We start from the raw sequence: 14,393 nt of genomic DNA, 5'->3' as shown, positions 1-14,393 counted from the left end.
ATCCTCAGATTTCAGTGGAACAATAAATATAGGAAGACGGAAAAATACATAAGGAAAGACTAAGAGGCAAGAAGAAATTGTAAGCAAAGAAATGGATAAAACTGTGGGTAAATCTAAACAGACACTGACATTCTGAAACAATCTTAATAGTAAGTGAAAAATTAAAAAAATACTAGAATACTAGAAAACAAAACCTTGAAAGATAAAAACAGGTCATAAGAGTTAAGGGTCTTTAAGGCTTTTGTACTTTTTTGGAAGGTACTATAAACTAAGTAAGTTTTGGTTCTGCTATGAAGAATATGTTAAAATTTGAAACAAATCCAGAAGAAGAGTGAAAAAAAATATAACAAGAAAAAAGTCAGTTAAAAAAAGTTTAATCAATCCAAAGAAGATAGGGAAGGAGCAAAACCAGAAGAATAGAAAACCAGGTTAAATGATATATAATAGAATGATAAAAACCCATCCACATAAAGTAGAAGTATGATTTGAAAACAATAAAGCAATGAACAAGACTATAAAACAGTATCATTCTTTAAAAGGCACAATCATCCAAAAGAAAGAATAAAAGGAAAAAGTTACAAGAGATGGGACAAATAGAAAAAAATGGTGGATTTAAATCCAAATCTTTGATAATTAAATTAAATGTAATTGGTCTAAATTTTCTAATTAAGAGGCAGGGATTATTAACTTGATTTGTTAGCTGGATTGTTAACTATATCCAAAAGGAATGCTGTCAGCCACACGGCAGAATAGGAGATTCCAGTCTTCACTGCACAAAAACACTGATTTGACAACGAGTCAGGGATGAAAATACTTTTTAAGAACTCCTGAATATAGTAGAAATGTTCCAGCACCCCCATGGGCCACAAAACCCAAGATCAATCACACTGAAAATGCTAAGAAAAACTCTTTCACTTTGACTGCATCACCACTTTCCCAGGTCACCAAAACTGAGCACCCAGAGAGATCCCCCTAGACCACAACTTCTCCCTCAGGGGAAGGAAAATGCAACGTGAAGGTTTGGCTTTCCCAAGCTTGGGGTCACTTCCCATGTGGACTCCTTCTGGAGGTCTACTTTTCTCTTACTGCACCTAGAACTCTGAGGAAATTAGCATGGCCGAATCATTTAGAGAAAGCTGAGAACAAAGAAAAGGGGTGGAAACTCATGGCACCTGGCACGTGTGCCCTGACAGCTGGCACACAGATCTAAGCAGGCGGTACAGAAGCCTGCAGCAAGTTAAACTCTGCAAACTTTGGTGAAGGTGCACAACCCTGAGACTGTTCCTTCAGGAGAGAGGAAGAGAGATGGAGCTTGCAACCCATGGCTCAGAATCAAGGGCACTACCCTGGGGAAAAGGGAAAGGTGACTCTTGGGGCATTTGGCATGACTCTGCAGACTACAGAGAGGGAGCAAACTCCAAGACATCCCCTTTAGGAGGGAGGGAGAGAAATGGAAGATGCATAAAAAGCCTTGGCATTTCAGGCACTGCCCTCAGGAAAAAGGAGTGGTTTGCTCTTAGCACTTGATGTGACTCTCATAACCTGACATGGCTCTGTAGGATTGAGAGAAGAAATAATTCTAAGACATCCACCCCAGGAAAAAGCAAGACTTGAGGAGGTGCAGCCATAAGAAAGGTATGAGAGACTCCTAGAAACTCTAGTCTGGTAAAGGTCATTCTCTCCTGAAGCCAGACCATAAAGATTGGAAGAGGAAACTTTTCTTTAAAAGCACAGGCACCAATTCCAGCATATCACAAAGAATCAATAAAACATGACACCATAAAAGAACAACAACAAAAAAAGCTCCAATAACCAGCTACAAAGGCCAAAGTTAGGAAGATCTATGAATCACCTAAAAATAATTCAATATAATCTTAAAGAAACTCAGTGAACTACAAGAAAACACAGACAAAATCAAGAAAACAATGTGCACATGTGCGTGCGTGTGCGCACACACACACACACACACACAAAATCCAAGAAGTACAACAAAGAGATACAAACCATAAAAAAGAACCAAACAGAAATTCTATTTTGAAAAGTACAGTGATTGGACTTAAAAATTCAATAGAGCTTCAAAGGTTGACTCAATCAAGCATAGAAAAGAATCAATGAATTAAAAGACAGATCATTTGAAATTGTCCAGTCAGAGAAACAGAAAGAAAAAAAGAGTGAAGAAATCCTATGAGGCTTATTTGATATCATTACCTAAATCAATACATGCACTATGGAGTTCCCTTAAGAAGAGAAAGAGAAAGGACTAGAAAGCTTATTTAAAGAAATAATACCAAAGAACTTTCTCAATCTTCAGAGGGAATGGGCATACAGATTCATAAACCTTAAAGAATACCAAATATGTTGTACTAAAGGGAACTACACCAAGAAACACTGTTATTAATTTGACAATATTCACAAAGACAGAACTACGAAAGTGGCTAGAGAAAAGCATCATCAAATAAAGGGTACCCCCACACACAAATAATACTATCAGTGATTAGAAATCAGTGGATGTCTTGGCACAAACCTTTCCGGCTAGGAGAGTACATAATGATACATCCAAAGTGAAGAAACAAACAAACAAAACTATGAACCAGGAATACTATATCTGTCAAACTGTCCTTTGAAAATGAAGGAAAGATGAAGAGTTTCCCAGAAAAAAAAAAACTGAAAGAGTTCAACACCATTAGAAGTCCCAGTATCTCAGTGCTCTGCCCAAGTGAGTGAACTGCCTTAGAAGAATTGCTAGAGAGTTCATCAAATGAAATGAAATGAAAGAACACTTAACAGCAACATTAAAAAGTATAAATCTCACAGCAAATACAGACTAATGTAATACTGTAAGGGTGATACATAAATGACATTTTAAACCAGTATAAAAGTTACAGACAAAAGTATCAAAAATATAAGTATACAAATCTGTAATTAGATGTACAATATGAAAAATGTAACTTGTGACATCAATAACATACTGTGCAGAGGAGAGTATAAGTATAGACTTTCATACGCAATTCATATGCAATACAGACTTGCATATGAACTAAGTTATCAGCTTAAAGTAGACTGTTATAAGATTTATATGTAAGCTTCATGATAACCAAAAAGAAAATATCTTTAAAGAAGAGAAAGGAATCAAAGTGTATCAATGCACAAAAAAGTCAAATAACAAAGGATGACAGCAACATTGGAAGAAAGGACTACAAAGATACTACAAACATACAGAAAATAATTAAAAAAATGACAATAGTAGGCCCTTACCTATCAATAATAACTTTAAATGTAAATAGATTAAACTCCCCTGTAAAAAACATGACATGGCTTAATGGACAAAACAAGATCATCCAAGTATATGCTGTCTACAAGATATTAGCTGTAGATTTAAGGACATTTATAAGCTGAAAGTGAAACATGGAAAAAGATCCCATGCAGATGACAACCAAACAGAGCAAGGATGGATGTACATATACCCAAAAAAATCACCTTGAAATAATACAAAACTGTAATAAGAAACAAAAAAGGTCATTATATAATGATTAAGGAATCAATTCAACAGGAAGATAGAACATATATATACACCCAACATCAGAGTATATAAGTATATAAAGCAAACACTGACAGAGCTGAAAGGAAGAATAGACATCAATACAATAATAGTAGGAGATTTCAATACTCCAATCTGAATAATGGATAGAATATTCAGACAGCAAATCAATAAGGAACTACCAGACTTGAACAACACAACAGACCAAATGAACTTAACAGATCCACAGAATGTTCCATGCAACAGCAGAAGAAAATGGATTCTTCTCAAGTGTATACAAACATTCTCTAGGATGGGTCACAAAACATGTCTTTATGAATATAAAAATATTAAGCTCACACCAAGTATATCCTCCAACCACAATGAAGTGGACCTAGAAATCAATAACAGAAGGAAAATAAAACAATTCACAAATATGTGGAATTTAAACAACACATCCTGGGATCACTGAGTCAAAGAAGACAAGAAAATATCATGAGACAAACGTAAACAAAGACACAAAATACTAAAATTTATGAGATGCAAAAAAAGCAGTACTATGAGGTAAATTTATAGCAATAAAAGCCTACGTTAGAAAAAAAGAAAAATATCAAATAAACACCCAACTTTACACCTCAAGAAACTAGAAAAAGAAAGACAAATTAAACCCAAAGTTAGGTTTGGAATAGTTAGAAGGAATAAACACTACAGCAGAAATAAATGAAGTAGAAAACACAAAAATAGAACAATGATGAAACTAAGAGCTGTTTTTTTTAAAGATAAACTAAGAAGACAAACAATGAGCAAGACTAACAAAGAAAAAAAGAGAGAAGACTTAAATAAAATCAGAAAACATAAAATAAGGAATGAAAGAGGAGAAATTACAACTGATGCCACAGAAAGAGAAAAGATGATTATTTTCTTTCATAAATCATAATAGAGAACTATTATGAAAAACTATATGCCAACAAATTGAATAAGTTAGAATATATGGCAAATTCCTATAAACATACAAAATATAGAGGCTGAATTCAGAAATAAGAAAAAGACAGAAAACATGAACAGACCAATAATAAACAAGAAGACTGAATCAGTTATCAAAAACCTTCTAGCAAGGAAAGCTCCAGGACCAGATGTCAACATAGATGAATTCTACCATATATTTAAAGAAGAATTAATAACAGAACTTCTTAAACTTCATTCAAAAACAACAGTATAGGGAACACTTCCAAACTCATTTTGTGAGGCCAGTACCACTCTGATACCAAAACCAGACAAAGACACCAAAAGAAAAAAAATTTATAAGATAATATACCTGATTAACATACATACAAGAATCCTCAACTAAACACTAGCAAACCAAATTCAACAACGTATTAAAAGAATTATACACCATGACCAAGTGGGATGCATCTTTGGGATGCAAGGATGTTTCAACATACACAAATCAATCATTAACAGAATGAAAAATAAAAATCATATGATTATCACAATAGATGTAGAAAAGTATGATTTCACATCCATTCATAATGAAACTTCTCAATAAAGTCAGAATGTTAGGAACTTGCCAAAATATAATAATTAAGTCCATATAGAAAAATTCCACAGCTAGCAGCACATTCAAAAGTGAAAAACTGAAAACCTTTTCTCTAAGACCTGGGCAAAGAAAGGATGCCCAGTCTTGCTACTTCTATTCAATATAGTACTGAAAGTCCTAAAGAGAGTGATTAGAAAAGAAAAACAAATAAAAATCATCCAAATCTGAAACAAATAAGTAAAATCATCTGTTTTCAGATGAAATATTCATATATGCAGAAAACACTAAAGATTCCACAAAAACTCTTAGAATAAGCAAATTCAGTAAAGCTGCATGATACAAAATCAACATTAAAAACACCGCTGTATTTCTACACACTAGCAAGAAACTATCTAAAAAGGATATCAAGAAAATAATCTCATTTACATGAGTACAAGAAGAATAAAATACTTAAAAGTAAAATTAAGTAGGAAGATGAGAGATGTGAACATTAAAAACTAAAAAACATTGATGAGAGAAATTTTTTTAAAATAAATAAATGTAAAGATACCCTACATTAAGATGGAAGACTATTGTGAAAGTGTCCAGAATACCTAGAGGGATTTAGACATTGATTGAAATTTGCTTCCAAATCCCAATGGCATTTTTTCCAGAAACAGAAAATAAAGAAAAAAAACCCCTAGAATTCATCTGGAACTACAAAATATCCCAGTCAAAGCAATTTTGAGCAAGATGAACAAAGCTGAAGTCATCACATGTCCTGATTTCAAATTACATTACAAAGCTATATTGATCAAAACCATACGGTATTGGCATAAAAACAGATATATTGTCCAGCGAAACAGAATGGAGTATCCAGAAATAAACCCACACATATACTGTCAACTGGTCTTACACAAGAGAGCCAAGAATACACAATGGGGAAAGGACAGTCTCTTCAATAAATGGTGTTGGGCAAACAATTTTTCCAGATGAAAAGAATGAAATCAGACCCTTCTAACTTACACAAAACTCAATTCAAAATATATTAAATATTTAAATGTAAGGCATGAAACTGTAAAATATCTGGAAGAAAATATAGAGAAAAAAAGTCTGACACTGGCCTTAGCAATGAAAACTTGGATATGATACCAAAAAACACAGGCAACAAGGCAAAAACAGACAAATGGGATTACCTCAAACTAAAAAGTTTCTGAACAGAAAAGGAAATGAACAAGAAAATAACAAGGCAACCTATGAAATGGGAGTGTATTTGTAAACTCTGTATCAGATAAAGGGTTAATTTCCAAAATATATAAGGAAGACATAAAACTCAATAGCAAAATAATAATAATAATAATCATATGATCTGAATTTTAAAATAGGCAAAGGAACTGAAGAGACATTTCTCCAAAGAAGACATACAAACAATCAGCAGGTATATGAGAAGATTCTTAACAGAACTAACCATCAGGGAGATGCAATAAAAACTGCAATGCACTATCACATCACACATGTCAGAATGACAATTATCAGAAAAACAAAAGACCTAAAGTGTTGGTAAGGATATATAGAAAAGGGAATCCTTATACTTTATTGGAATAAATGTAAATTGATGCAGCCACTATGGAAAACAGTATGGAAGGTCCACAAAAAATTAAAAATAGAATTACCATATGATCTAGCAATTCCATTTCTAGGTATATATCCAAAGTAACTGAAATCAGGATCTCAAAGAGATATCTACACTCCCATGTTCACTATTCACAGTAGCCAAGACAAAGAAGCAACCTAAAAGTCCATCTGTGGTTGAAAGGATATATAAAAAACTGTGGCCTACACATATAATGGAATTTTACACAGCCACAAAAAAGAAGGAATTCTAAGGACATAGTTGAACTCAACACCACCATGAATTACCTGTTATAACTGTCGTCTATCAAGAGAATACACACTCTCCTCAAGCTCAAATGTAACATTCACTGTGACAGACAATATACTCCACCACAGCACACACTTTAACAAATCAACAAGAACAGAAATTATACAATGTCTGCTCTCAGATCATAATGTAATTAAACAGAAATCAATGGAGATTAAACAACACACTTCTAACACATGGGTCAAAGAAGATATCTCAAGACAAATTAAAAAAAGTATTTTGAAAATTTTAAATTTCAACAAAATATTAACAAAATTTGTGGGGTATACTAAATAATAATTAAAATAGTACTCAGGGATTAAGAAAGAGAATTAGAAAATAAGATTGCCTTCTGTTCTCAATGCCGTAAAATTTAACTCCTATTTCAAAAGTAAAGGAAAAAATATATCCCTGGGATGAGAGGTAACCCCTATGGAAGTTTTTTATATGGAAATATCTGGTTATATATAAATAGATGATTTAAGCTACATTTCAGGAGGCTTAGTGAGTACAAATTAAGAAATCATCCCCCTGTCAATTTCACTAGGCAAAAGTAATGGATACTGACCTATAAATATGCATTACTTATGATTTTAACAGAAAATTTTCATAACCATCAAATGTAAATTACATTTTATTCCAAATATTTTAAAATATTATTTTTAACAAAATGTTCAGGGTCACTGAAGAGTAATCTGAAGTAGGGAAATCTGCCATAAATTTACTGAGCATGAATAATATGTTAAGCATAATGTAAAAGAGAAAACTAAATTAAATTGCTGCTGGAAGTTACAGCATAATTTTCACCCTAAGCATAGATACAAGATGCTGAGTATAAAGCAATGTGAAAACAGTTAATAAACAGTATAGATCAAATTTATTATTTAGGATTAATAACAGTAACATGGAGAGAATTCTTTAGGATTATTAGTTATAAATTAATTTGCAATAGCAAACAAGGCCCTATAAATGGGAAAATCCTATTTCCTAATACAATCAGTTACAAAATGCTAAATTTCAAAGCATTTCATAAAAATATTAACTCCACTAAATCCTCGTCATTTATTATTTGATGAAGTTTTATTTTTATTGTTGAATTCCCTAAGTGTGTATGTTGGGGGTGGTGGTGGTGTGTTCTATAAATAGCTAAGATGCTTACTCACACCCTGGGCATGTTCACCACTTCCTCTTTTTTCTCACCTCACATAACGTACCTTAGATAGTCTTTTGGAAGATTCACAACTATGGTCTGCACATGGTTTGCGTCCTTTTTCAGTGTCTAGAGATGAAACTGAGAAAATATTTTATACTTTATCATGGGTCTAAACTACTATATCACAATATTTAAATTGGCTTTTGAAATATAAAATAGCTCATGTATCTAATATTTCTATTCCACTAAAAAATTAAGCAATTTTCCAAATGTTAAATCACTCTTTTCAGCCAAAAACCTAACATAAAAATTTATCTTATATAAATCAGGAAAACCTATTGCAGTGAACTTAAGAGTATGTGGCAACTGACATCATACAATTTTTAACAATGGAATTATTTTGCCTTTTATACCATATATATGTATATGTATGTATAAATGTGTTTACTCTTTCAATATTCTACTTAACTCTACCCATATAACATAGTGTCAGTCATTTGACTAACTCAATTCTTAATCTCTACAAAGAGACAAATGATTATAACAATACTGAAAAGAGAATGAGGTTGGACTACAGTAGTGGCCATGGTAACTAAAATGATGAACATAGTCATATATGCATGCATTGATGTACCTATTTATTCAATAAGTAATTATCGAGAGTCTATTACATACTAAGAGTTATTCTAAGAGTCTGAGACACATAAGTGATCAAAATCTACAAACTCCCTGACTCTCTGGAAATTATATTCTAAGGCAGAAAATGAGAATAAACAACAATACATAAAAACAATAAACAGTCATCATTACAGAAACATATTTTGTGATAAGGTGATAAGTACTAGAAAACAAAGAGCAAGGAAAGAATCCTATAACCTGCAAAATTGCCCTTCAAAAGTGAAAGAGAAATGAAGACTTTCCTAACTAAACAAGAGCTGAGGGAGTTTGTGACCACCTGACCTGCCCAGCAAGAACTGCTCAGGGAGTTCTGCAGGTGAAGTGAAAGAATACTAGGAGGTAATGTGAAGCTGCATGAAGAGAAATAAAGACCTTAACAAAGGTAAGCACACGGACGACAGAAGCTGCTGTTACTGTCAGATCGGATTGTAACAGCAATTTTTCTATATATGACTTAAGAGCCTAATATACTTACAAAAAAACAATTTGTCTAAAGGCTAGTATTACTGTAACTTTGGTTTGTAACTCCACACTTTGTTTTCTATATAAATTAAGAGACTAATTCATTTTAAATAATTATTAGTTTATATTTTGGGGCAGACAATTTATAAAGTAGCAAGTTTATGTCATCAGCAACTGAAAGAGGTGGGGATACAGCTGTTAAAGGAGAGTTTTCAAATGGTGTAGAAGTTAGGTTGGTATAAATTCAGATTAGAGTGTTATAAACTTAGGAATGTGAAATGCAATTCCTGTGGTAACAACAAAGAAAATAACTATAGAATATACACAAAAGGAAATGAAAAAGATTTCAACATTTAACTACAAAAAAGTCAACTACACAAAAAAGACTATAATGAAGGAAATGAGGAACAAAACTGCTATAAAGCATAAAGAAAACAAATAGCAAAATGACACAGGTAAATTCTGCATTATCAATAATCATTTTAAAAGTAATTGGATTGGGGATTTCCCTGGTGGCGCAGTGGTTAAGAATCCGCCTGCCAAAGTAGGGGACGTGGGTTCAAGCCCTGGACCAGGAATATTCCACATTCCACAGAGCAACTAAGCCCGTGTGCCACAACTACTGAGCCTGCACTCTAGACCCCATGAGCCACAACTACTGAAGCCCATGCTCCCTAGAGCCCACGCGCCACAACTACTGAGCCCACATGCTCCAACTACTGAAGCCTGCAAGCCTAGAGCCCATGCTCCACAGCAAGAGAGCCCACCACAGTGAGAAGCCCACACACCCCAATGAGTAGTAGCCCCCACTCACCACAACTAGAGAAAGCTCACATGCAGCAATGAAGTCCCAACACAGCCAAAAATAAACAAATAAATAAGTGGATTAAATTCTCAAGTCAAAAGAGAGAGATTTGAGAATGAATAAAAAAAACATAATCATACTATGTACTGTCTATAGGAGACTCCCTTTAGATACAAAAACAAAAATAGATTGCAAATGAAAGGATGGAAAAAGATATTCCATGCAGATAGTAACCAAAACAGAACAAGAGCTGTTATACTCATAAGAGATAAAATAGACTTAAAATCAAGAAAGGGTATAAGAGACAAATAAGGACAATATATACTAATAAAAGGTTTAACACAGCAAGAATATGTAATGCAAATATAAACATTTACATACCTAATATCAGACCATGAAAATTTTTGAAGTAAAAACTAACAGCATTCAAAAGAGAAATATACATTTCTACAATAACATTTGGAGACTTCAATATCTCACAACAGTGGATAGAAGAGTCAGATAGAAGATAAGTAAGGAAATAGAGGTCTTAAACAAAACAGTCATAACCCAGGACTGGATGACTTCAGTGGTGAGTTCTAACAACAGTTAGAAGAATTAATACCAATCCTTTCAAACACTTCCAAAAAGGTGAAGAGGAGGTAACACTTCTAAACTCATCCTCTGAGGCCAGCGTTACCCAGACACAAAAGCCAGACAAAGACACCATAAGACACTACAGTCCCATATCCCTAATCAACACTGATGAAAAACTCAACAAAATACTAACCAAACTCAGGGGCTTACTAACAGGACCATACACCATGCGCAAGTGGAGTTTATTGCCAGAATTCAGGGATGGGCCAACATACAGCTATGCCATTTCATCTCAATAACGCAAGTTGTAGCCAGTGCGTTGTGGCAGGAAAGCGAAATAAGAGGCGTCCAAATTGGAAAAGAAGCAGGAAAATTACTTCTGTTCAGAGATGCTATGATCTCATATGCAGACAGTAAGATTCCACAAATAAAACTGTTAAGAACTAATAAATAAACTCAGCAAAGTTGCACAATACAAAGTCAATGCACAAATCAGCTACATTTCTATACACTACAATGAAAAGCCTGAAAAGAAAATTATGGGAACAATTCCATTTACAAAGGCATCAAAAAGAATAAAATACTGAGGAATTAACCAATTAATTAACCATTAACTTAACCAATACTCAGGAATTAACTTACAATTATAACTTAACCATTGTTGAAAGAAATTAAAGAAGACATACAGAAATGCATGCAATGTTCACAGACTGGAAAAGGTAACATCATTAAAATGTCAACACTACACAAAACAATCTATAGACTCAATGCAATCAACATTAAAATCCCAACTACATTTTCTGCAAAACAGAAAAATCCACACTAAAATCTATGCAGAATCACAAGGGACTTTATATAAAGTCTTAAAAAAGAATAAAGCTAAAAATCACAATCCTTGATTTCAAAATTTACTACAAAGCTGCAGTAACCAAAACAGTGTGTTACTGGCATAAAGACAGAAATATTGACCAATATAACAGACAGCCCAGAAATAAGCCCTCACATATATGGCCAAATGATTTTTGACAATGGTGTCAACCCTATTCGATGGGGAAAGCACTGCCTTTTCAATAAATGGTGCTGGGAAAACTGGATATCCACATGCAAAAGGATGAATTTCGATTCTTACCTAACACCATACATGCAAATTAGCTCAAGATGGATCAAAAACCTAAATGTAAAAAATAAAACTACAAAATTCTTAGAGGAAAACTTATGGCAAAAGCTTCATTGGATTTGGCAATGATTTCTTGGATATGTCACCAAAGGTACAAAAAACAAAAGAAAAAAACAGACAAGTGGACTTTATCAAAAAAAATTTTTAAAGTGTGCATCAAAACACAATAGCAATAGAGTTAAAACGCAACCTACAGAATGTGAGAAAATATCTGCAAGTCACATATCTGATAAGGGATAGATATACAGAATATGTAGAGAACTCCTAAAACTCAATACCAAAAAAAGCAAACAACCAGATTAAAAAATGAACAAAAAAACAAAAGTGGGCAATGAGGGACTTCCCTGGTGGTCCAGTGGTTAAGACTCCATGCTCCCAGTGCAGGGGGCCTGGGTTCGATCCCTGGTCAGGGAACTAGATCGCACATGCTGCAACTAAGAACCAGCATGCTACAACTAAGACCCAGCACAGCCAAATAAATAAATAATTTTTTTTAAAAAATGGGTAATGAATTTGACAAGGAATTTCTCCAAAGAAGATGTAGAAATGGCCAATAAGCTCAGGAAACGATGTTCAACATAACTAATTTTTAGGGAAATGCAAATCAAAACTATAATGAGACACTACCAAACACCCATTAGGATGGTTACTATGAAAACAAAAGAAAATAACTAGTGCTGGTGAGAATGTGGTGAATTGGAACTCTTGTACACTGTTGGTGGGAATGTAAAATGTTGTAGCCACTGTGGAAAAATAGTAGCAGTTCCTCAAAAAAAAAATAAAAATAAAAACAGAATTACTATTATGATCTAGCAAATCCACCTTTGAGTATATACCCAAAAGAACTGAATGCACCTATAAGCAGCATTATTCACAATAGTGTACTGAAAACAACACAAGTGGCCATCAATGCATTCACGGAGAAGCAAAATGTTGTATATACACAGAATGAAATATTATTAGTTCTTAAAAAGGAAGAAAATCCTGCCATATGTTACAACATGGACTAACCTTGAGGACATTTTGCTAAGTGAAATAAGCCAGAAACAAACAGAAAACTACTGTATGATTCCCCTTATATGAGATATTTAGATAAAATCACAGAGATAGAAAGTAGAAGGGTAGATGCTAGGAGCTGTAGGGAAAAGAGCAACTTATTGTTTAGTAGAAACAGAATATCAGCTTCCCACAATGAAAGTGTTTTGGAGGTAAATGATGATAACAGTTAGACATGAATGTATTTAATGCCATGTAACTGTATACTTGAAATGGTTAAGATTAATTTTATGTATGTGTATTTTACCACAGTAAGAAAATGGAAAAAAATTAAAAATAACTGAATTAAATCAGACTTCTCCTCAGAAGCCATGCAAGCAAGAGAACAGTGTGAATGATTTTAAACACAGTATTGAAAAAAAAAAAAGTCACCAAACTAAAATACTGAATTCCGTGAAATTATCCTTCAAAACTGAAATAAAAACAAAGACTTTCTCAGAAAAACAAAAATTGAGAGAATCTGTCACCAGAAACCCAGACTTATAAGAAACATTAAAAGAAGTTCTTCATAAAGAAGGAAAACAATATGTGTCCACAACTTGGATCTAAATAAAGGAAGGGCACTAGAGAAGGAATAAAAGAAGGTAATAGTAAATCTGTTTTTCTTATTCTTAACTGATCTGACAATAGCTTGTTCAAAAGCTTATGGATGAGTAAAATAAATTACTGCAGTTTTATAAGGGAAGAGAGGGCAAATTTGGGAATTCTATTGTAAAGTACTTGTACTACCCATGAAATGGTACAGCATTATTTGAAAGTAGACTTGGATTAGTCATAAAAGTGTACTGCAAACTACAGGGCAAACACTTAAAGTAAAAAACAAATTAAAATTGATATGTTAATAGAAACAAATTGAGTCATATAAATGCTTGATTAAAACCAGAGAAGGCAAAAAAGTGGAAGAGGAAAAAGAAACAAAGAAAAGGGGCAACAGAACAGTAACAAATATGGTAAATGTTAATCCAACTCCACCAATAATCATTTTTAAAGTCAATGGTTTAAATTCACCAATTAAAAAACAGAGACTGTCTGAATGAATTTTTTAAAGATCTAATTATATCTCATCTACAAGAGACCCACTTTAAACATAAAGATACTGATAGACTAAAAGTAAAGGGGTGGAGAAAATCACACCATACTAACGTGAATCAAAAGAAAGCTGGAAAAGCAATATTAACTTTAGACAAAAGACAAACATCTAGACAAAGAATAAAAGAGAAATTAAAGTAGAGGACATTACTATCTATCTTTCATAAATAAAAAGGATTATAAGAATATTATATACAATAGTATGCTAAAAATTAGATAACTTACATGAAATAGATGAAAATATAAATTATCTAAACTGACCCAAGAAGAAACACAAAATATGAACAGTAATGTAACAAAGAGATCAAATCAGTAATCAATGATCTTCCAATAAAGAAAACCCTGGACCCAATGGCTTCAGTGGTGAACTCTACCAAACATTAACTATTAAAAGAAATCTTTCTCCATCACTTTCAAAAGAATAGAAGAGGAAGAGACACTTC

At 33.1% G+C, this 14,393-nt stretch overlaps 1 protein-coding gene across 1 annotated transcript in view; it reads right to left on the bottom strand.

Moving 5' to 3' along the window:
- The window catches only part of ZPBP (zona pellucida binding protein), a 102,458-nt gene that overhangs the window by 42,142 nt on the left and 45,923 nt on the right, over nucleotides 1-14,393 (bottom strand). The window contains exon 6 of the mRNA XM_030871344.2: nucleotides 8,169-8,245. Coding sequence (XP_030727204.1) covers nucleotides 8,169-8,245 — 77 coding nt within the window. The remainder of the gene's footprint in view (nucleotides 1-8,168; nucleotides 8,246-14,393) is intronic.

Source organism: Globicephala melas, chromosome 9 (genome assembly GCF_963455315.2).
Source record: "Globicephala melas chromosome 9, mGloMel1.2, whole genome shotgun sequence".
NCBI lineage: Eukaryota > Metazoa > Chordata > Mammalia > Artiodactyla > Delphinidae > Globicephala > Globicephala melas.
This window is presented reverse-complemented; position numbering and strand designations above follow the sequence as displayed.